Source organism: Megalops cyprinoides, chromosome 9, assembly GCF_013368585.1.
Source record: "Megalops cyprinoides isolate fMegCyp1 chromosome 9, fMegCyp1.pri, whole genome shotgun sequence".
Classification (NCBI taxonomy): Eukaryota; Metazoa; Chordata; class Actinopteri; order Elopiformes; family Megalopidae; genus Megalops; species Megalops cyprinoides.
The window spans coordinates 32,938,828-32,963,185 of record NC_050591.1 but is presented as its reverse complement, the minus strand read 5'-3'; the positions used below and the strand labels follow the sequence as shown (position 1 = coordinate 32,963,185).

The 24,358-nt window shown below is 40.5% G+C and overlaps 1 protein-coding gene across 1 annotated transcript; it reads left to right on the top strand.

Moving 5' to 3' along the window:
- Positions 1 to 577: 577 nt before the first annotated feature.
- On the top strand, positions 578 to 17,225 carry LOC118783218 (flotillin-2-like). Its single transcript, XM_036536975.1, has 11 exons — positions 578 to 748; positions 3,766 to 3,847; positions 9,131 to 9,221; positions 9,455 to 9,578; positions 9,737 to 9,855; positions 10,407 to 10,520; positions 11,076 to 11,195; positions 11,540 to 11,754; positions 12,895 to 13,078; positions 14,378 to 14,527; positions 15,383 to 17,225. Exons 1-11 carry the CDS (start codon positions 700 to 702, stop codon positions 15,419 to 15,421), a joined length of 1,287 nt encoding a protein of 428 aa, XP_036392868.1. The 5' UTR covers positions 578 to 699; the 3' UTR covers positions 15,422 to 17,225.
- The last annotated feature ends 7,133 nt before the right edge of the window (positions 17,226 to 24,358 follow it).

Below are 24,358 nucleotides of genomic sequence, written 5' to 3'. Positions count from 1 at the left end.
GTGCTAGGCTGGATGCATATTCTGTATTTGATTTAGAAATGTATCAGATGTGCTCAGGTTCAATATTTGCTAGGTAAGACATTGGAGGCGAAGAACATAAAGTTCTCTGCTTTTTCTTAACTTAGTTGCAATGTAAAGATAGATATGAGTTTATTTTCTTGCTGCTCCAGCTGTAGAAAGTGTCTAGCTGTAGTTATGTAGGGGTGGATTCCTGGATCAACCCGTGAATATGTATATCACACGGCCATTATGAATAACCCCGAGTTTTTGTGGTTGCTGGCTTGAATTCGTTGCGGTGATTGTCCATCAGCGCTAACCTTTCACACCACAGCACACTTGGGGGGCGGTGTCGCTACTGTCAATGGAAAATTGCTAAAATGAAGCGCTACCAAAAAAAAGAGGCAGGAGCGTCCGTGTGGTTTGACCACAGCGAGAGGTCAATTGAACCACGTTGATCATGTCCAATCAGAAAAAAAATCTGAATTGACCAAAACTGTAAACACACCCTCCTTTTCCAAATTGCGTTCACTGCTTGAAAAAACGCGACCAAAGATACGCAGTGATGTCAGTCCGGGGCGGAGGCAGTGGAGACATAGCGCAAGAGCTCTCGTAAAGCGTAGGTCACCAGTATTTGCATTGGCAGCTGCAAAATTGAAAGTTTAAAGTCATATTTTACACGCGGAAAAATATTTGTATAACATGGGCAACTGTCATACTGTAGGACCAAACGAAGCACTCGTGGTTTCAGGTACGATATTCTCGCCTTCCTTTTTAGCTAACAAGCTAACTTACCGACCCAGCTTCCTCCTCTTTTATTTGTACCGTAAATATTGTGCTAATCTGTTGTGCTAGCTAGCTAACAAGTGAACAGTGTGTGTTTGAAAGGCTCTTTAAGAAGCCAGCTGGCTCACCAGTCGGCTAATGTGATCTTACTACAAATTCAAGGTTGCTACAATGCGTTGACGTTAGCTGGCGTACTGTTTTATGTTGACGCTTCATTGTGAACTATAGACCAGCTAGCTGGTGCATAGGAATACCTTGCCAGCTAGCTAACGCTAACAGTGTATGCAAAGAAATATCATGTTGACTTGCCGCAACATTCTTATTTCTTTGTTCGCTAGCTAGATAGCAAATTGTCAGTATTAGCTAGCTAGCTTGCGTTCCAGCTCTAGTTAGCAAGCTTTCCACGGCTAACTAGTAGTCACGCTATCTAAACATAGCCAAGCAGTGGGTGTGATTGGTGTTATTCTTTGGGGAATATACCGCATGACTGGCATAGCTGCTAATAAATCTTAGCTCGGTGTTTCCCAATCAAGGATTTCATTCCGAGCTTTAATTTATTTAGGTTTTATTGAGCTATAAGACATTCGTCTTTATTTGAGCATATGCATAAATTAATTTATTATATTTATATTACTAGTCTTACACAAAATCTTTGCACGGAAGATGCTGTTACAGATCTGTTTGTAGTAATATGAATCAGGAAAACTGTAAGTCAGTCTGGGAAGTTTTAGAAAATTTTTGTGAATGTCTGCGCCTTTAACAGATTTTGTACCGCTGTTCCAATTAAGTGTAATTAGTTGTTCAGCTTCTTGTTTTAGGCCCCATTGAACAGCTAATTACACTTAATCAATTAAATCTAGTACTTGTTTGTATTAGCATACTAATGTTCTTACGGATCTCAAATTAATAGAAATGACCTACGGATCACATGTCGACTTCTGCTAGATCAAACATAATTCCAACAGCCCAGCAAACATAGCCAGCAATCTCGATCTGTAACAGAGAATTGATTGACGATACGTAAAATAGAGATTAGTACTAATTTAACAGCCCCATCATACCTAATTTATTGAGAGGTCAGATGGAATGAAAACCAGCATATATAATGGGTGGGCCATGATTGGGGGAAACAGTCTTACTTCCTACTACATGATATAGGAAGTTAGCCTTACCCGCAAACAAATGTGACGTCTTCTCCATCTGAAACAATCAAATAATAATGATGCTCATAGGGAAACACACATTTATCAATTTATGATAAATTGCACTACAGAGTCCTCTCAACAGTGGATCCACCTGTGTGATTTCAGGACATTTTGAGAAGGTAGATCAGAGACATTGAGATTTTAATCCAACATCATTTGAGTCTATGTTGTCCTATCACTGTTAAAACATTAGTTTTACAGTTGTTTTTTTACATGCTGTCCATATATACACCTGGATTTCTATTGATACAAACCATACACTGTCGAAAGTTTCATTTAAGATGCAGTCATCTCTGCAGCAGCATCTTTAGGGGGGACACGTGGACGTCATTGCAGCTTGCTGTGCATTTTTTCCATCACCACAGATAATCCGGCATGTGTAAATACCCCAATTGCTGTGGTGGAGAAGATGAGCGGTGTATCTTCCATGCTCTTATGACTCTCAAGGGAACGGTGCTTTCTGTGGCAAAGCCACTTCTACATATTGTGCATCGCGCACACTCAGAGATTGGCTGGAGGCCACCCTCAGATTGTCATAGGCTTCCTCTCTGGATGCAGCACTGCTGCTAAACTGTGAATATATGGTGTTTTGAGGCATCATGATGAAGGGATTGTAACACTAGTGATGGCTGTGAGGAGAAATCAGTCCATCAGTCTAAAAATCAATCAGTCAAAGTTTATTATATATATATATATACACTGTGTATATATATATAAATTACTGTATATACCTGCATAATAAAGAAAACAAAGTATGTAGACACTTTTTCCTGCACCAGAGTGTTTATAAAGCAGTCGATAATAATTAGGCGTGAGAAGAAACTCAGCTCAGCATATGTTTCACGAAATTGAGTTAATGGTGCAAAATTCTCACAAAATGATATTCCCCTGAGAAATAATGCTGACAAATAGTAGCGTGCTCTCAGAAAGAACCGTTCCAAATGGCTACAAAATGCATGCAACATTCAAGAGCAGCAATGGTCTGAAAGAGTGAAGCAAGTAAAAATTCCAAAATGATTGTTTTTGGGGAAGAAATGTCTATTCTGGCCAATTTCAAACTAAATCACATGGCAATTTTTGTGGCATGTTGTCAGGGCCAGCTAGAGAGCTAGTGATAGCTAATGTCAGCTAGTAACTACCTACCTATTGACAGCCACTCTTTTTTTTTTTTTAGCCACTCTACTTTTGCCGTGATCATGTGATTATTAGAAGAAATGTGCAAAACAGACATTCAATAAGTATATGTCACTTACTTGTATTCTAGATGACAAATATATAGTCTGATACAGTAAATGATCTAGTTTCGCCGGACTTTCTCAGATACTTCTCAATAGTTTCCAATGGAAAACGGCATCTGGGTACTTCAGTGGCGCAACTCTCTCTATCAACGGCTCTGGGCTGAATGAATTTAGCCCAAATGATCAGCAAATCAAGAGGGCGTGCCACGACACCTGTCACTCACTTGACACTAAGAAGATGAATGGAAGCTGATGCTACTGTGTTTTGGCTGTAAAAAATAAGCCCATTTAGATATATCCTGTGTTTTTCTTGGGACTATTTGGTGCTGTTGCTGCTCTAGGTTCATCCAAAATTAAAAAAAAAAATCTGTTCTAAGGTTTTTTAACAATAATTTTCTCATTTTTATTGTAAAAGGTAGGCTTAGCCCTGTTAGCCCATTTATACCAGCCATCCCTGATAGTAATTACTCCCATGGTGAAGAGTGTGGCACATGCACTGCTTTGTATATGGAAGGTCTTTATGTTTTTGCCCCCCGCAGGTGGCTGTGGTAGATCAGATGAGAAGGTCTATGTGGTGGGTGGATGGGCATGGGCCTGGTGGTGTTGCTCAGACACTCAGAGGTAAGGACTCCCCCTGCTAGCAGTACAGCCAAACACACAGAAGCAAGTCGTTCAACGTCTGTCAGTTCAACTGGTATTCTCTTCAGGTTAATAGTTGGGTAATGGGTATGAGACTTCCTAACCAAAATGGGCCTGTGCTGTCTCATTCCAATAGGTTTAGAAATGGGAGCAACTTGCTGTTTTGCTGCAGAGGTTTATTGCTTAGGCAGTAGGCCTTAACAAGAGATCCTTGATATTTTTTTTATCTAATAAACAACATTCCCTTGACCAACACTTCTGTTCAGAGCTTCCAAATGCATGCAAGCTCTACAGCACTTAGACATTTTTGAATGAGTAACTTTACTTTGTAAGTTTTGCAATAACCCCTGCTCCACCTCAGCACCTCAAATAATTCTGCAGTTTATATTACCAGCTGCCACAGAGCAGCAAGTTAATTAAAAGAAAAAAAATGCTCACAGTCTTACTTTGCTGCAGAATCAATGAGTTTTTGTGTTTTCACAACATTCATGGTATGTTGTAATAAGTGAGAAGTTGATTTGCTTATTTTTCCTCCAGCAAGTCAAAATGTACTGGAAGGGAAGGGAAACTTCGTCTGAACGAACACTGAGTTGTGAGATTTACCATTGCAAAATTGGTGGATTTCTGGAGGAACAGTGTGTGTGTGGTGAGAAAGGGAATGATCCTGTATACCCTACAGAGACATCGACTCTGTTCACAGTTCAAAGAGATAACACCAGAGTAGCCTTAGTTTCCCATTCCACTGGAAAAGACGGGTCCTTTATCCAAACTTGGGTTCACAGTTCAGTTTTTTTTTCCACTAGATAAGAGTTGATAGTCACATAGATCTTCAGTAAGATGTTTATCACGAAAGAGTTCCAGCAGATATAACTGCCGTATGTCTCAGGGCCTGTTTTCATGAACGGATTTTGTCTGTGATCTTAGTCATGGCTCTATGGATAATCGGCTACATTGCTTTTCATCTGTTTAATCATTACTGTGTAAATACACTTCATCAGTGAGTTTACTGACTTGTTGACACATGCTACCACAGTCTCTGTTGTCAGGAGCTTCATGCATGAAAGACACGCATATTTCTACACAGTAATGAAATGAGTGGAGAAAAGCGATTGGGCAAGGCTGTTTCAACTACGTTAAGTGTTTACACTGCTCACACAGTGCATTACAGAGGGCTGTAACATTAGTTTAAAAGGGTTTCTTCCTGTTTTCGTTTGTAAATTTCCAAGTGGTAAGTACATGTACATCTACGTATTTACATTTATCCAGTTGGCAGATGCCTTTATCCAAAGTGACTCACAAAAAGTGAAGTCATCGGGTTAGTCATGTAGCCGCATAGATACTGAATGGAGTAAGAGTATATATGTAAGGTCAAGTTATTATATGTGGACGGAAGCATCTCTCTCCTGTTGCCTTTAAGCCATGTTTGGGAAATCTGGTCATGGCTGGAACCAGCCAGCTGGCTCCTCTATTTGTAATACCTTCTTTGAAACTATTTTTTCATGTATTTGGCATTGATGGAATGAAGTAAGAAACAGATACTGTGCCCTCATCTGTTACTTGATTAACATTGGAAATAATGCAATTTAAAAATATCCTGCACAGGAACTGTAAAGCCCTGGTCGCACTGACGGTGATAAAGATAACTACAAGGATGAAAAATATTTTCGTTGCTCAAGCTTTTAAGAGTGGGACTGGTCAGATCACAACGACTATAAAAAACAACCTTGACCTATGTTAATTGCTGTGTCGAAAAATGAGGTCATCCAGCAGGAAGTCCAAGGTGTCACTGCGTTGCCTGTACATATGACATCAGACATCTAAGAATAATCAAAGAATTTTAATTTACGAGAGGATTATCCTCTGTTTAAATTGTGGAATTAGTGAAACTCCTCTGTTGATGAGCCTGTTCTGTCCTTTCTCATGACGGCGATAGCATAGTGGGAAGGAGCCGATTTACAGCTTTTGATAAAGCTGAGGGGTGTGACTGCTAGTAAGCCATTATTCTTAGATTGACTGGACCCTGAGAAGGCATTGAGGGACCAGGCACCCGTCATGCCTCCTCTCAAAGTCCAGTGAGCCAGGTAGTTCGAAAAATCTGGCTGTTTTAGATCTGATTCCAGGTTATTTCATTTGGAATCTGGATCTAATTGAGCCGTTTGTATTGACCAGCGTTTGATTGCAAGTAAGTAAGATGTTGCTGCAGTGTATTCCAGTAATGGTTACCATTAAATCCCTCAAAAGCAAGTGAGCCTCCTGGTTAGCCAAGAACTGTCTACCCTAATTCCACCTGCAGAATTTTGATCAGCCATTGGAAAGCAGCCATTAACCATGTAGACAATTAGAGGGTGTGTGACACAAAAATGTCTACACGACCTTAACATTACATCACACAAGCTACAGGCAGCACTGTTAGAATTCACCTTCCAAAAATGAAGCGAAGGAACTCAAGGTATTCGAGATTCACCTGATGCAAATCATAAGATAAATCGTATACAGTTGCTAAATTATACAGTTGAATGTGTTCCAGCTAAATGAAAATGGACATTTAGCACCACTTTTCTGTTGTTGGCAATAGGTCTGCCCTTTGCAGAGTGTGAAGTGTGGGCAAAGTTTGACCTAAACCTGTTTGTTTAGCCTGGATTGGGAAGATAAGAGGAGAAAAGTGACCACACAGCCTGCAGGAATGTTTGTTTTGGGCCTCTCCAGGAAAACAGAGCAGAGAAGATTCAGGAAGGATTGTTCTTTGCGCCCTGACATGTCTTACAGAGAAAAAAAAAAAAAGAATGAAAAATGGTAAACCGTTGCCAAAAAATTCTTCCGGTCTGGTTGGTTCCAGTAATCTGTTGCTAGATACTCATCCTGCCTTGTCAGGGCCGAATTCTTGGTATGTACGGTCTGGATGTCCTGGTTACTAACAGGAGGAGGAGGAGGAGGAGGAGGCTTCATCGCTCTGATCCTACAAGTGTCCACACAGAGAGAGAGAGGGCGCGGGGGGGTGGGTGGGTCTGAGGGAGAGAGAGAAAAAAACGCCTGCAGACTGCAAAAGAACAGAAAAACAGAACTAGAGGAACTTTTACCCACTGCCTTACCCCTTGATTAATTCAGTCCTAATGGAGTGTTAATTTGTGAAATACACACAAACAGTGTTTTTATTACCACACACAAACAGTGGAATCTTGCTGCAAGGCCTGAAATTAACTTTTTGGTCCGCCACTCAGAGGACCACTCGGGAGACCAGAGCAGCTGGTAGAGGAAACCAGCTAAAAAAAAAGTTATTGCGAATCATGCTACAATTTAACTGGATTCTGCAAAGCGCACATCTGTATAGTAGCATCATTGTACGTGTATTGTTAGCCGAAACTGCTAGCCAGCAAGGTAATGCTGACAGCTAAAACACGGTAGTGCATCGTTCAGAATGCAGTCTCTATTGACTGTCAAAATATGCAACGTGACAGACATGGTAAAGGTTAACTTTCTCTAACATCAAAACTATCTAGTTGTCAAATCAAGCAGAATCTCCCCACAGAAGACAAATCTACATTGCCCTGTCATGCAGCTGAACTGGTGGTTGAACAGGCAGATTGTAGGAACAGGACTTGTATGTATTTAAGCATCTTGTGTTTTACAACGGCTCTTTGACTAGCATAGTAGGCAGTGGTCATTTTTATTTTTAACAGCATAAAAGCCACCTGCCAGAGTGGCTGGTGACCCTGCATGTTTAACCTTTCAGAGAGAAAGTCTGTTCTGGCAGGTGTTAATTTCAGACACTGATGCTGTATTTCCACATTCTGTAGTTTGAGAGTAAATTAGCAAGCATGATATTTGCTTGATATTCCTTTTACCTTCTTGTTATGGTCAAACACTCTCCAGGATCCCATTCAGACAGATGAAAAACAGGGGATAGCTGGCTGCCTAGTTGACGTCTGCAGTCAGTTTGTGATTTTATCTGAGCAGACCCCAGGGTATCAGCTGTGATTGTGAAGGAGTGTTAGTGAACCAGTTGCTCAGCGATCAAGTGGTCCAGTGCAGAGTGATTGCTTTGCCTTTTTGTGATCTGGGACCTAGAGCTCACACTGGTCACACTGAACACACTTGACATATACCCAGGTCAAGAAACCGGCCTTGTTTATACCTTCAGTCAAAGCAGTTTGTGGTTTTCCAGAAAGAAACTATTTTTCATGTTCCCTCCGTCTGCAGTGGCAGCGTCAGTTTCTCACTTCCATATTTATCTGTTCAGTTTTTAGCACCAAGGACAATTGAAGCTGCTAACATAGTTACCCCGCTTCCAGGCCTGCCCCCTCCCTCTTGTAATAGGTCAGCACTAGTAATGTATGCAAGCAGAGCTGGCATGGGTAAGCCCGACAGAAACCATCATGGAAAACATATCACATGGACTCTGAACTAAATAGAGGAGAAGTAGAAGGCACTTTGTGTTTTTTTTCTTGATGCATAAATCCATGGGAAGTCTTTACATCTACATTTAGTTGCTCTTATCTAGAGTGACTTACACAGAGTACAGCTATTATCCAGTCTGATTTGCATAGGGTTATAATTTCTGTGTGGTATCCATTTATACATATAGATATTTTCTGAGGCAATTCTGAGTTAAGCACTTAGCTCAAGGGTACAGCAGCAGTGCCCCAGCAGGAAACTGAAGTGGAAGCCATTGGGTTACAAGTCTTACTCCTTACACTACATGAGTCATACACATACATTGAGTTTTATGCTTGAGAATCCTTTGAAAGTAGACATCATCACACTGAGGTGCCACGTCTTTGTTCAGAGGCGATTTCTGACTGTATGTGAACACACATTTGTATTTCTTAGCATTGGAGAGTGTTATGCTGAGTTTAAATGTGTTCAGGGGGCAGGAAAGTTTACTTTCCATTGCAAGAAAGTGTTTTAGCAACATACAGTATTGCAGGTGACAGCAAAAAAGTATTTCCCCTTCTGCATGGATGTGGGAAGGGTTGTGTGGGTAATAAATCACATGCACACAGACAACACAAAAGAACCACGTTTGGCTGTTCCATTTTCCCCTCCTCATTCCTATAGTCACTGCCATCACTGAGTTTCCCACCAACAGCCACAGTGGGTCCCGTAGTGGCTCCAGTTACACATAAGGGTGCAGATAGATATGGAGGCTATTGTCAGTCACTACAGCCCTCAGTGGAGGGAGCACCTTCTAGTTTTTCTGTTGTCCTGCTACTTTTTTCTTTAACTTTTTTGCTTTCCTTTGTGGCATTTGTTTTGCGTTCTCCTCAGGATAACCCTTGAGATCATGACCCTCCAGCCCAAGTGCGAGGATGTGGAGACGGCGGAGGGGGTGGCCATCACGGTCACTGGGGTGGCCCAGGTAAATCCTCATTTCCTCTTCCCCAAGCTCGCTCACCTGTACAGGTGCATGGGGAGACATTTACATTAAGAGCTGCCGGAGAAGCTTCAGCAAAAGCACATTTCGTGATTTAGATTGTAGTTTACAGTGTTTATGCATTGAGCAGGGGCGGGTTGGTTTGGTTTTGCAGCAGCAGGTGAAGGTTTAGACTGACAGTATTTTTACTTATTTTACTTACCTGCACTTCTCACCAGGTGAAGGTTATGACTGACAGCGAATTGCTGGCCATTGCCTGCGAGCAGTTCCTGGGAAAATCTGTGATGGAAATGAAAAGCATCGTCTTGCAAACTTTAGAGGGGCATTTACGGTCAATTTTGGGTGAGTAGACATCTTTGCTGCTTCTGGGTCTTTGCCCCACTGAAGCGCCAATATGCTGCTAGGTAACAGAAGTGTAGCTCTGTTCGAGGCCTTAATCATGAGCAGGCAGGGAAATCCAGATAGTGAGTCAATCTTATGGAGTGCTCTCCTCTGTCCAGGCACTCTGACAGTGGAGCAGATCTACCAGGACAGAGACCAGTTTGCCATGCTGGTGCGGGAGGTGGCGGCTCCTGATGTTGGGCGTATGGGCATTGAGATTCTCAGCTTCACCATTAAGGTATGACTCCACAGCACAGTGTTGCACTGATCACCTTTCTGTGCCACTTGGCAATTCCTCAGTAGTCGGTTTCACTCGATCTTGCTTTGGCAGGTCGTGTTGGCTAAGATGAGACTTGCCATTCTGGGGTGCCTCCCAGAATACCCCCTGGGTATTTTTGGTCCGATTTCTGTTGACAGTCCCAACTGCTGCTATGCAGTACTGAACCGTCATTGGTCAACCTTTTCTTCACTTCGTTTCAAGTTTTTTTTTATTCTATAAATTTCCTTTCATAACTGTTTTTGTGCAGTTAAACAAAAATGTATTAATTGTCCTTATTGAGATTTTTCGTTTTAATTTCCAATGGTACTACCATTATTTTAAAGCAATGCTTCACCCATAAATTCGTGAAGTGTTTTCTTGTCTTGAATATTGTTTCTGGTTGGAATGCTGCTGTAACACTAATTGTGTTACTGGGACAGTGCCAGTGCATTTTCTGCGGAAGGCTGGGATACGGGGATGCAGTGGGTGTGGTTTTTCTGTGCTGAGACAGTGTGGGGCTCTCTTCTCAGGATGTCTATGACAAGGTGAACTACCTGAGCTCCCTGGGGAAGACCCAGACGGCCGCGGTGCAGAGGGATGCAGCCATCGGTGTGGCGGAGGCTGAAAGGGATGCGGGAATCAGGGTAAGGAGGCTTTCAGCCTGAGCCCAGAGCCCATGGTATTATCCTCTCATTGAGTCTGCCATGAGGAGACCAGCGGGGAGGACCAAAACCAGATGGGTTCACATGAGGATGTATAGTACCAGGCAAAAGTTTGGACACAACTTTTATTCTTTATTTCGACTACTTTCCACATTTTAGAATAATAGTAAAGACATCAAATCTATGAAATAACACAAATGGAATTATGCATTGACCAGCAACAAATGAACAAATCAAACAAATTTTAGATTCTTCAGGGTTGTCTAGATATTTTTTAAACTTAAAAAAATTTGGAAAAGAAATTCATACATAGGCATCAACTTCACTATTTATGGTTGTCTAAGAAACAAATTTCAAGCATTTAAGCATTTAAGTCTTTAGATCAAAATGTCTTTGAATGCATGGTTCCCGTTATTTTAATCACGTGTGTCCAGTCAAAGACTGGTACTGTATGACTGTGTGTAGCAGGTTATAGAAATGTCTTGTGGAAAGTGCCCAACAAGTCTCTCCCCTCTCCCTCCCTTTCCTCCTCCTCAGGAAGCTGAGTGTAAAAAAGAAATGCTCAGCATCACATTCGTGGCTGACACCAAGATGGCCGACTCCAAACGAGAGGTGGAAATTCAGAAAGCTGCTTTCAACCAAGAGGTTAACGCAAAGGTACCTGAAAGCAGGGCAGAGATTGGAGCTGTGTTCTGCAATCTTCATTTTCCTTTTAAAGGCAGTGTAATTTTGAATTGGTATGAGTACCCTAAAATGAAAATGAGTGGTCTTATTTTAATCAGTCAATCTGTTACATATAGTATTTATTTCTGCAACATATCAGCAAAAGCAATTAGATTGTTATACTGTGCTTCACAGTGGCAGAGGGAATTAGAAAAGGAAAAAATAGTCATAATGGGAAAATCTAGAGTATAATTTCCTGATTCACTCCTAATCAAGCAAGTTAAACGCATGGAACATGAAGTGGAAGAAACGTGGCTTTCTCTTTTCCCTGTGGATAGAAAGCAGAGGCCGAGCTGGCCTACGAGCTGCAGGCCGCCAAGGAGCAGCAGAAGATCCGGAGGGAGGAGATCGAGATCGAGGTGGTGCAGAGGAAGAAGCAGATCTCCATCGAGGAGAAGGAGATCGTCAGGAAGGAAAGGGAGTTGGAAGCCACTGTCAAGAGGCCTGCGGAGGCTGAGGCCTACAAGATCCAGCAGCTGGCAGAGGGAATGAAGTAAGATCCACTTCCTGTCCCACTTCTGGCCACATTTCCTGTCCCACTTCCTGCCCCACTTCTGGCCACATTTCCTGTCCCACTTACTGCTCCACTTCCTGTACTGCATCCTGCTCCAGGGAACGCCTGAAGGCCTGCCACCAGGGTGCTCAAGGGCTGGTTGTTTACAGTGAGATGTGAATGATCAAAACTGTGAATTGAAAACCTGCGAATGGCGAGGGGGCAGCAGGACGTAGCGGTCTCATAATCCAGAGGTTGCCAGTTCAATTCCAGATGGATCACTGCTCTTGTTCCCTTTGACAATATGCTTCAGTGTAATTGCCTTAGTAAATATCCAGCTGTATGCATTGGTAAATTAAAAAAATTGTAAGATATGCAGGTCACTCTGGATGTGTAACGTAATGGACTCCTGTATTCTTTTGTGTGTGTGCCGTTCATGCTAGGATGCATTACAGTGAGAGGGACCCCATTCCACCTTACAGTAAAGCTATCATTGATCTCACACAGCAGTGTGCAGCACCCAATTAGGTGATGTTGGCAGCCATTTGGCACCAGGATTACTGCACGTCAGTTTAGTTTGAGGGACAAGCATTACATAATGAGTGAAGCAGTGGCGATAATTAAGTTCACAGACTGGAATTTTGGCGAAAGCCACTTGGGCTTGTTACTTGATTAAGTGTCTCGTCTGAAAGGCCGTTGACCCAGGTTTTTCCTCTTGTGTATCATAAGATTAATGTCCCAGGATCAAGAAGGCTCATTATGGGTCAAGAAGGTTTGAGCCTGGATTGATAACAGCCCATTTTTATACATTTCTTGCATAACAAAAAATGTAATCAGTAATCTTCTGTCATACGTTTACATTTTACATTATTGTCATTTGGCAGGCGCTCTCATTCAGAGCAACTTACATGGGTTACAGCTTTTACATGTTATCCATTTATACAGCTGGATATTTACTGAGGCAATTGTGGGTTACGTACCTTCCCCAAGGGTGCAGCAATAGTGCCCCAGTCTGGAATTGAACCAGCAACCTTTTGCTTATGAGCCCTGCTCCTTACCACTATGCTACAACTGCCGCTATCATACCTTAAGGCTTTGAACTTTTTTGAACATACAATATGAGCTGTTGTTCTTCCTCAGGACAAAGAAGGTGCTCACGGCCCAGGCCGAGGCAGAGAAGATACGGCAGATAGGAGAGGCGGAGGCAGCCTCTATCGAGGCAGTGGGGAAGGCCGAGGCTGAGAAAATGAGGCTGAAAGCAGAGGCATACCAGCAGTATGGAGACGCAGCCAAGACTGCCCTCGTCTTGGACGCCCTGCCTAAGGTGAGGGTGGAGACTAATGGGTCAGGTTCACATAAACAAGCTATCCACCATCATTTTCACACAAAAAGGGGTAAAATGCAAGGTATTGATGCTACTATTTTGACATAACTCTTCGGTAATGCCTTCATGAGAGTTGTTTTATACTCCAGTGCACACATTACACAAAATTAGGCGATTGACCAGCTCTGTTCAAAGTTCAAGAAGTGGCCCAGTAGCCCGGAAGTGAAGGCCGGTCCCACAGTGGAGCGGAGCTGGCAAAAAGGTGGCTTTTTTCTGCAGTGTAAATGGGGCTTGAGTAACATTATATTGCAGCTGTCTGGCTACAGCATGGAATTTAACCCTTTTATTCTGTCCAGTCCTTATGCACTATGGGGTCCTCTCTCCAAACTTTTCACAAGGCTTTTAAATTGGAAACCCATGGTTGATACTGATGTTACCTACAGTCCAGCCTCACTCTTGTTATTTCACAAAAGGGGGAAGATGAGGCTTTTCTCACCATCAGAAGTGATGATTTATTTTACACTTAAACATTCGCATCTCGCATCAGTCATGACGAGTTTCAACAAAAAGTAAAAGTCTTTGGTGTGAAAATCTGAGAGTTTATCTATTTATTGTTCAGCATTGTGAAAAGCTATGAATAGAGAATACTGCTGAGTTGGCTAATGTGAGTTTTGCTTATTATTTTTTGGCGGTTGTAGAAAACATCTGATCCTGGGGTCCAGAGCAAGTCAGTTTCCATGAGTTTGTTTAGAGGGCAGGCTGAGCCCTACAGCCTAGGTTCAAAACTGCATAATTTGCTAAGAGTAACTGGGATCACGTAGCAGTAGAACGATTTGTCCAGCTACCCATCTACCTGCCTGCCTCAACCCACCCCTGTCAGGCACCCCGTGAATTTGTCAGGCACCTTCCAGTTGAAATCTATGGAGTTACACCTATGTTCTATTCAGCAGTCAATTCACTGTAATGGCCCGTGGGACCTGTAATGTGAAAACTACCTGTTTCCTGCATGTGAGTGTGTTGAAGGATTGTGTTCTTGCTTCAGTGCTCTTATATAAGTGCAGGGGGTGTCATGGTGTGACAATCCCAGTGAACAATTGGTGATTCCAAAACATGAAGACAACGAGAGAGAGAAAAAATGTCTGATCATGTGTGAACTTTAATGATGGCATGATGCTCTGGGAAGAGGAGCACGCTGGTCTCTTGGTTCAAGCAGAGTCCTCCAGAGGTTCTGCAAAGGTAATGTCTCTCGTGGTCCATGTGTCGTGGGTGGCAAAAAACAGCTGTGGTCTGTCTGCGTAGATCGCATCCAAGGTGGCAGCTCCGCTGGCCAGAACCAACGAGATCGTCATCCTGAGTGGGGAGGGCAGCCGTGTGTCCAGGGAGTTGAACCATCTTCTTGCTGAGCTGCCCGTGTCTGTCAATGCCCTCACCGGGGTGGACCTCACCAAGGTGAGAGCAACCTGTGCGAAAAAACACTCACCAAGTTCAAGTGTACACATATCTATATTCAGACAGGTTCCAGCCAAGCAATATATTGTAACATATGACAGTTACTTTTAATCAGAATTACTAAATTACTGATTACTTGCATAATGACTAAAAATGTTATTTAGCATTTCAGTGTCTGTCTGTAATGGCTTGAGAGCTAGCCAGCTAATTGGGCACTAGCTAATTGGGAGGTTAGCTAGTTGTGCTTATTGTATGTACTGTTTGCCTTAGTGAGCTAGCTAGTTAAATATATAGATTGCTACTTTGGCTGTCTAGGTGTAGTTCAGTTTCCATGCTTGCAGGATAACAAGTCATTGTGCCAAGTGATTGCTATCTAGTGAGAGAAACATAACTTGCTGCTTGGGACGTCAGTAGGTAACTAGCTAGTGGATTAATTAAAAATGCCAAAACACTGCACATTTAAATGCAGTAGTGGCTATGTGACTGTATCCCCACATGAAATGGTTACTCTTTGCTGTACTTGCTGTACTGAAACATCATCCTTTTGCTACAATGTTTTCTTAGTTAACGTATATACACACACACACACACACATATATATACTGTTTGCTACTGCAATGGAGCACTAATAAATCAAAGCACTAGTAATCAACTAAATGTTAGTTATGAGGGGGTTTGTTGTGACATAATGTAAGAACTTTGGAAGGAACATGTATACAGCTGGTGCAGCCAGCTTCCGGTTATTGATGCATACTCCGTTGCATTGTATTTTTTTGCTCTCCTTTTTGATATTGATTGAAGTATGGAAGAGTGTATCTGTCTGCTAAACTCAAACTGTGTCTTCTCCCGTAACAGATCCCTTTACTGCAAAAGATGAGCAGTGCTCAAGCATGAAAACGACTGACCCCCTCCTGCTGAAAAAAGTCTGATTTATGCACTCACATCAACTGCCTTCAAACACTTTTTTTTCTACTAACAAGTGGATTTTTTAGACCTCTGGTGCCTTAATGTTTTTATAGGACCAGAATATCTGCATGTACCACCACACCTCTTTATTATTTTGGTTGAATTATTTTCTTTGAATATTTCAATCATTTTTCAAAAGGGGAAAACAAACAACAAAATGTGTGCAGGGATGAAAATACACCCACTTTCTTTTGTAAATGTACTTGTTTTGGTTTAAAAAAAAAGTTTAATCTTGTTTAATCTCGTAGGTGAATCTCAGATTTGAGGTAAGGTGTATGCTCCTGCTGTTTGTCCTTCTGTCCCTAGAGTTTACTCCACACTCTTTTCTTTTTCCCTGGTGTTTTTGTTATGCCAAGAGACCTGACACTGAGGTCAAATTTGTGAACAAACTGATAGATGGAGGGTTGAGCCGTTGCTTTTACACCGGTAGAAATAGCGCTACTTACGTTGGTTAGTAAGCCTACCTCTTCCAAAGGGATATATTCACAATCACCTTTAGGATCCTTTTTGAAAAGAAGAACAATGGCTCTGGAACATCTTTGAAACCTTGCCAAACTTTGGGTCAGAAACATAGTTGTAGGTGAAAATGGCCACTTGATGTACAACTTTAATATACAGTAATCTGAACTGAAAACTGAAAAAAGTTTGTACTTTTGAGGAATATTTATATCTTCTTTGTCTCAGAGATCTCATAGCAGGTGAGTGGTTGGAATAGCTGACGTTTGCCATAATTCAGGCCTGTTGGTATATATATATTTCTTCGTTATTCAGGATGCACTACAGTTCATCTCAGATGTCTTATATTGTTGATATTTGCCTTACCTCAGAAGAACCCTGTGAATTACACCACAAATGTTTTGGCAACGTATAAAAATGTCAGCACCATACAGAAGCTGCTTTCTTTGCTCTGTTTCTGTGAGGGGCAAGAGGTGAACATGATATGAGTCTGGATTCAGGCTGTGAGCTTGGGGGCGTAAAATATTCACAGGAAAAAAAATTCTCTTGTACCAGTACAAGAGCGTTGTACACTGAGCGTTCAAGCTTTTGAGCATAACTGTCCTACTATTGTTTGCGTGTCCTTGATATTGACATTGGCAAGATGCATGCCACAAACATACCAGCCATACTGAATTTGAGCTGTGCTTTGTCCTCCTATCAGTGCTGTTGGACAATCCATATACATAACAGATCGAAAAATGATAAAGCAATGCTGATGTCTTAAATGTATTTCTGTTTTCTGTCAGGCGAATTTGATCAGATCTTTGTGATTATTTTGAAGGCCCTGGTCTCGGTGCTGAGGCCCCAGGAGACAGAACGGCTGAGCCCAGGGCCTGTGCCTGAAAAAGAGACAGAAGCACTTTAAACCTAAACATCTGCCGGAATTCCATCAAGATCACTGTAGCTTGGAGTGCTGAGAATAGCAGGCCGTTGCATATTTCAGAATCCAAGCGTTGCCTGCATGCTTATAAATATACATGTTAAGCCATTTTGAGAAACAGCCTTAATAGAACTGCCCTCAGAATTTTCTCTTGCTCCAAATACTCTACACAAAAGCCAGTGACCACATTAAGCACTCAGCTTGCCATTTCTGAGGCTGAACCTCAGCATGAAGGTATAATTCTCCCACTGTTCTTATCAGTTTCTAGTGTTTTTTGATGATGTGAGTCAGTGTGAAATTGGCGGTTTTCTACTGCAGTAGTGTTCTGTATTGAATTGATTTTATGGTAGCTTTATGCTGTGAAATAGTAGATAAAGAAAGATAGAAATTTATCTTACTATAATATTACTATACTTACTATTACTAACTATATATTTTTTTGTTCTTTTTTTTCTCATTTGCTGTGGTCAGGCAAAAAGAATATTGATTTTTAAATTCACCAACGGATAATTATTCCTTTTGTCTGTTTTCACATTCCTTGCCAGTCTGGCCTCCAATGCACTGACAGCACAGTTGGTGCAGAGAACAACACCAAAGTGTATAGATTTAGTTAGATTTAGTGTAACATTTAGTCGTGTAGCTTTGGCAGTCTAAAAAATGTTTTATATGGGGAACCTCAGTCAACAAACTTTAGAGGAGAGTATTTCAATTCTCTTTTTAACCTGAAGCCAGTTACTTACCAAAAAGGAAGAACTCTTTGATATTCCTTTCAGAAATGATCTGTGGTGCAGGAGTTGACAAGGTTTGTTTTTCTCCATCACGTTTTGTTTTTTTTTCTGTGACAGTTAAATGTGCTGCCTGTGGTAACTGTGAAATGGTTGAATGCATAATTTCATAGCATAGTGTGTGACATTGTGTTAACGCATCTCATAGAATGCTCTAGAAATCTTTATCTTTAATGCTGAAAGTACATACGAAATGCTCCAGAACAATCAACTTGAAAAAGATCGCAGCCCTCATTAAACTGTGTGTTTCTGTTGGCCGTTTCTATTGAGAAGTGAACCATTTTCTTTAGCATGGTTTTGTATGTATCGGCAATGAAAAATAAAAAAGGTAGCATCAATCACTATATACATATATCCCATTTTGTGTGAAAAATGGCCTTGTGAAAATGGTTCATTTTGGTGCAACATTCACAGGTCCTTATACTGCACATTTGTGTTTATTAAAATTAATATGTTCATTTGAATTACAGTACAGGATCAAGAAGAATGATCAAAATCAAAAAGGGTGTATCCTATGAAGAAAAAATACTGGAAGTTGCTTCTTTTGAATTAGTTGAAATGACTTGCAATCACAACTTGAGAAACTGAAGATAAAAGTCTTCTTGACTTAAATGTGAATATGTTCTTATTTTTGGATACTTTGTATTATGTAGTGATTCATTGGTTGGTCACACACCAAATTGAAAATAGCTTGATGCCCCCCCATCCCCCCACCCCAGCAGCTGTATTGTTATTTTTTAAATGTATGTTCAGGATACAGGAGTGTTTTTTTAAAGCTACATAGCTGTTATGTTACCTCAAATAACTGTTGGACTTTGATTATGACATTGAGTTGTTGCCCATGGATGGAGCAGTATTGTGAGAATTGTAGGCACTAGTTCTGGAGTACTAAAGAGTCACTAAATCATGTTGAAACCTTTATCTTTATTGGGGGGTTCTGAAGATATATACATGTACATGTACATTCATATACATTAACAGATGTCTTGTGTAAAAGGACATCTTCTTACTCTTTAAGTGATTACTTACTGTAAGTCTTGAATTTTTATCAGCAGACTGTTACTGGAAATCATTATTATCCTGCATGATATTATCTGCATGTGTCTTAGAGAATTGTCTTGATCTATTGGACTGTAACATTAATTTAATATATGTCATGTTGCTGCAATGTCAATTCTTTTAATAAAATAGATAATATGAAAGCTGCAATTTTGTGAGTCTATTAAGGCTGCTGAATTAAAGTGAAAGCTCAACATGAGCTTTTTTAACTAAATATAAATATTCGATTAATTGTAATTGTATGAAAATATTTGAAGGAATATATTTGCATCTTTTGTTTTATATATATGAAAAAACTATTTCAGGATTCTTTTATTATTCTTTTATTTCTTTTTATTGGAAGATAAATTTACCTTCTTGAACACTGGAGTTGGAGGGTAAGACTTTTCCAGGCCTCTGGAACTGTTTTCGGTGAGGTGCACCATACTGGCCTTTACATTACATTCATGTAGCAGATGCTCTTCTTCAGAGAGACTCCCAGCACACAAGAACAGAAGTGTATCCGTTCAAGCTGTATGAGCAACAATGTCAGACCAGTGTCAGTGTTAGGCCTTTAAATGGATCGGGAGGAAGTAGACTGAGCGCGGCTGCCAGCTGCCTCCACTGTGCCATGGGCTCCAAGGATGCTGAGAAGACGGTGGTGGAGTGTGGCTGAGGTTCTCCTGCTCTCCTCCCCAGGACAGGATGTGAGTACTGGGAGTAGGGACAACACTCTGGTGCTATGGCACCAGCTTACTGAGGCGCATGAACAACCACCGGATGTGCAAAGCACCAGAAATTTCAGCACAACTAATTTTGTTGCATAAAGCAATCTTAATTGTAAAAAGAAATTCCCCACCCTGTAAGGACCCCCTAGCCTGCTGTACAGCTGTGTTCTCAAAGGTGGAAACGCCATATTTTATATGACCATAAAATGAATAAGGTAGGACAAGCTTTAAGTTTTTAGTTGTATCAAGATTGATGGCAAGCAATTTCTTTGTCAGATGGCTACCCTCCAACAAAAGGTTTGCAAACTAGTAGCCAAGTTGATGCTCTAGTCCATAGTATTCTATTCATTATCGTCAGTCCTAATTCACACAGGCACAAAAAACCACCTTATATGCCATAATAGCATCACTAAAGGTGTAATAAAATATCCCTGAATCCCAGAATCCTTTACTTGGAATGGGCCAATAGTACTCGTCAATGTGATATGCAGAGTACGAGGCTCTGTGGTTTACTTCACTGTGTGTGGCCACAGGGGGCAGTATAGACAAGAATATCAGAAGCCATTATAATAATTACACAGCAATTCCTTCTCTATACATATCATGTTTTCTTGTTCAGTTCCTTGCTTGAGTAATTCAGATGAAGTTCAGTCTCGATGTATAAGTAATCCAATACAGACTCAATGGTAACCATTCTGAAGCACTTTCATGCAGACTGATGAAATTCAGACAGAACAGATAAGAATTCATGCTGTGCCCTGTTAGCTGTAGCATGTGTTAAGTGGTGATCTTTAACATTAAGTTAAAAGTGTCCTTCAGTGATGATCAAGAGGAAAAGCCTTGGAGTTTTATATAGTTTTATAAAAACGGATGTAAAAACCAGATTGTCAAAATCAAACAGATGTGTTGCATAGGTCTATGAGAAGTATCCTCACAAAACCAGTGACTGTAAGTCACATGGTAGTTTTAATTTCATTGCAAAAAACTTAAATTGTAATATTAAACAACATAGCCAACATGAGCCAGTTTGCTGACTTGTATGTAATGCTGTGAAGGGCAGTGCTTATGCGCTACAGAATATCTTAGCTCAGTCAATAGTAGTAAACAAGTTGCCATTGACTTATGTCTGAACCTTCAAATGACATTTTATTGAGGACAATTTATCCTGATTTCTTTAGCATATTTTAGCTTCACCATGATATATACTGTATACCCATGGGCTGACATTTTACGGTTTATTCATCCTAATATAATAATAAGGAAATAATTTATAGCAAATTACAGTCAAATCAATAACTTGATGATAGCGATGATAACTTTTTTCCATAATAACAAATGCCTAATGTATTGCAATGTATACCAGCTCTTAGAAATATTCTCTCAAAACATTTTTAGTATTGCCAAAACTCAAATAATAAATATCAAGTTGTACAGTACACATACTTACATACAACTAGATATTGTAATTTTGAAAAATGTTACTGAAAGGTAATTTAATCAGACATGATTTTTTTTCTGATCAATGTATTAACACTCATATCAACACACAATTTGGTGATGTCCCAAATTTCTAAATGGGTGTGACCATACAGCTACAATTAACAGTTATTCCCAGTTCCGTCTTTAAAAATTTGTGTGAGCCGCAGAAAATTCTCGAACCGGGTACTCTGCGTCCTCGCTGTGTTTCCCGGAACGTTCCATATATTTGTGAAGTTGATAATGGGCGGTGATGAAACGGTGCTTCTGAGATAGGCGCTCTCCCTCCTTATCTGCAGGCCCGACCCCAGCACACACAGTCCCTGTTGGCACCACACCCCTTTGAGGCAAGTGAACCTGTCTGCATCTTACACATGTCTTCCACACCACCCCAGCTTCCCCTACACCCTCCCAAGCAACCATGCTACTGATTGCATTTTATTTCAGTACCACACTTTATAACAGTATTGTGCTTTTCATGAGATTGATATGTAAAAATGCCCTGTTGAAAATATCTTGTCTATGAACTAATATGTAATGATAACATTCCTAGTCGTATCTATTTTTTTTCCACACTGACTGTCTCCATGCCACTTCAAAACTGGACAATATCATTTACATGTGAATTGCAAAAGAATGTTTATTTTCTCATCTTCTCGTTTGGTTTGGCTGAGGTCAAATGATGGTACTTAGATTGGTTTATATTTTGTATTTTCTTGCATATTGAGGGGTTAAGCTATTGCATCTTTTAAATGTGTTTCTACATACAGAATATTTTTAAATATGTGAGGGACAATTTTCTGAACATGAATTTCATATCTAGCCTCCAAAAATGAAGCATCCATGAATTTCAAAAAGATAACCACTGTGATGAGAGGAGCATGCCAGACCAAAGGGAGAAATAATAGCTATAATTATGACTCTCAATAAAAGGCATGCCTTCGCTAATTGGTCTTAGAGGCCACTTCTAGCTTTTGTATTTAGGGATAAAACTGAACTTTCAGAAACATTTGAGAGCATCTTAACAGAAGCAACAGCACCCAATAAGCTATTTGACAACCTCTGACTCCTTTACTTAGTATTTAACTATAAGCTTTGAGTTAACACACAATTGTTATGTAGTTTATATTTTATTCAGCAGATACATTCTAATAATGTATACTCATGCATAAAAAAGGATGAAAAAAAACAAATAACTATTTATGATAACTGTTTCACAGCGTTATATACATCACAATGTAGTGGCAGTATAGATATATTAAAATATATTAAATATATTAAAATATGTCCCATGTAAATGACCTCTCAATCAGCATGAAAAATTGGCTTCAAGGGCAAGGTCTTGATCGTGCCATGTAGAAAAAAACGTAACATTTTGAAACTGTTCAGTGTCTGATATTGGGAGGGTCTCTCATTGGTCAGAAAAAAGGCCTCAGACTGATAAAGGCAAGACACATCTGAGAGATATGCAAATGAGGCCACGCCATTAAAAAGCCAAGTTGGGAGGGTCCAGCCAACTGTCAATGCATCTTCAGCGGGATGGAGTCAGGGTGTAATAAATATGCGTAATTAAGCTATCAATTATCTCTTTCCTCACAGGACAGCAGACTAAAAAGGTAAGAGGACACAGGAAAGGTATATTAACGTCAAAGGCTGATTTATTGCTTTGATGTGATGCAAAATGGATCACAGAAGGGATATTAGTCAAAACAAGTTCAGAAATATCTGTAGTCTTTGCTGTAGAAAATGAAAACGACTATTGCATTAATAACACTAATATTGATTATAGTTTTCCAACAACTTGGGGTGATCACTACATTTTTTTCCAGGCTGCCGGATGGTAACATGGGTACTACAAAGCTAAATAAACGTTTTGTACCTAATGATCTTTTCCTTTACAGGCTAAATCAGGTAGCTGAATGTTCTCTGTTTCATGTCTTGTACTCTGGAGAGGATATCATCATATACTGTAAGTTGGTTATAGAGACACTACAGTATAGATGATGTACTATCCAGGGTCACATTCACCTTCTTCTTACAATGCTGGAGAGGATTCACAGGCTGAAGAAATGCTCTGGGGAACCTGCTGGAGAGTGGCGATCAAACCGTTACCATTACTGAGCTTTAGTAATGGTAAGGGTTATATTGCCCCTGCTCACTATCACCTGAAAGAAGGGGAAATCAACTTTTTATACCACACTGAATTATGGAAATGTCCTGTGCTCATTTTCACTAGTTCACTGTTTCCTGCTTGTGTCTGTTCATGTATTTCTGTAAGCAAAGATTAAACTGCTTTCCCCACAATATACCTGCAACTCGTACCTCCTGGTGAAATTTGACTTTGATGTCTGACTACACATTTTACACAAGTCATAATTCTTTCACGCCCTGCTTCCTTTGTGACATCTCTCCACTAAACTTGTTACATTATCTATACATGACATACCTTGAGGCTAATGTTGTTCAGTTTGTCAAGCAATTTGCCATCCACCTTTTTACCATAGTGAACTAATATCTAGGTATTACTGTACGCGTAGACACTGTGTGGTCCCTTGTGGAAGGCCATGCCAGCATCGCTGCTGTATTTGAAACCAGTTAGTTTGGATTTACACCAAAAGAATATACTGCCCTAGTGAGTTGACTGTTGCTCTAGAGAGAAGTGTCATGTTGCTTGTTTGCTGCTTGTTGGTCCATTTCATAATATGCTATTTGTCACTATAGCAACAACAGTGACAACAACAGCAGTAGAAGTAATGACTATGATAATAATCCTAATTAGTTAGTTAGCTTTAACACTCATTACTAACAGTGTCTTGGTTCTCAAAGCTCTGTCCAGAGCACCAAATGAACCCCTTGACAATACGTCTTTGTAACGGCTGTCACTCAGGTCTGCCTTGCTGTTGGCAATGTGCTATGCAAAATGCCAAAGAGAGCCACAGGTGGTGTCAGTCAGCGTGGACTCGCGTCAGATGGAAAGTGAGGGTCTGTGGCCTAACCCGGTGTTTTTGCCAAAAGTTCTCTCACTCCTGCATGTTACCCTGACAGCTGAGGCTCAGGTTTTTCAAGATCAGGCCTGTGGAAATGGGATAAGCCATTGTTGGTATTTAGATCTCAAAATAACTCGTTAGTGCGGGCATCATTCACGGTGAGGACCCTAAATCTATTGCTACGGTGACAGTTATTCTTCAGTGTTATGCTCACCATGCATGATATGTTCTTAACCTGCTTTGTCGTGGGTAAGGAAACCTAAATACCTCAAAAATTCAAGTCGTCATACATTAAGATTATTGTATAATAGCGCCATCTCGTGTTAAAAAATGGGGCAATAAAATTAGAGCGCTTCACGCTTGTTTTTTGAATCTGCCAATATTATCATACTTCCTCAGAAGTAGATCTACTTTGCTTTTTCACCCATTGTAACTTACAAATTTGAGATAGTGTCAGCAGTAATTGAAGATCG

What these genes read in the sequence shown, in the direction of transcription:
- LOC118783218 (XM_036536975.1), top strand. Translation starts at nt 700, where the DNA reads ATGGGCAACTGTCATACTGTAGGACCAAACGAAGCACTCGTGGTTTCA. An exon ending in TGTTGCTCAGACACTCAGAG is followed by an intron (nt 3,848 to 9,130) that starts GTAAGGACTCCC and finishes CGTTCTCCTCAG; the next exon opens with GATAACCCTTGAGATCATGA. An exon ending in CGGTCACTGGGGTGGCCCAG is followed by an intron (nt 9,222 to 9,454) that starts GTAAATCCTCAT and finishes ACTTCTCACCAG; the next exon opens with GTGAAGGTTATGACTGACAG.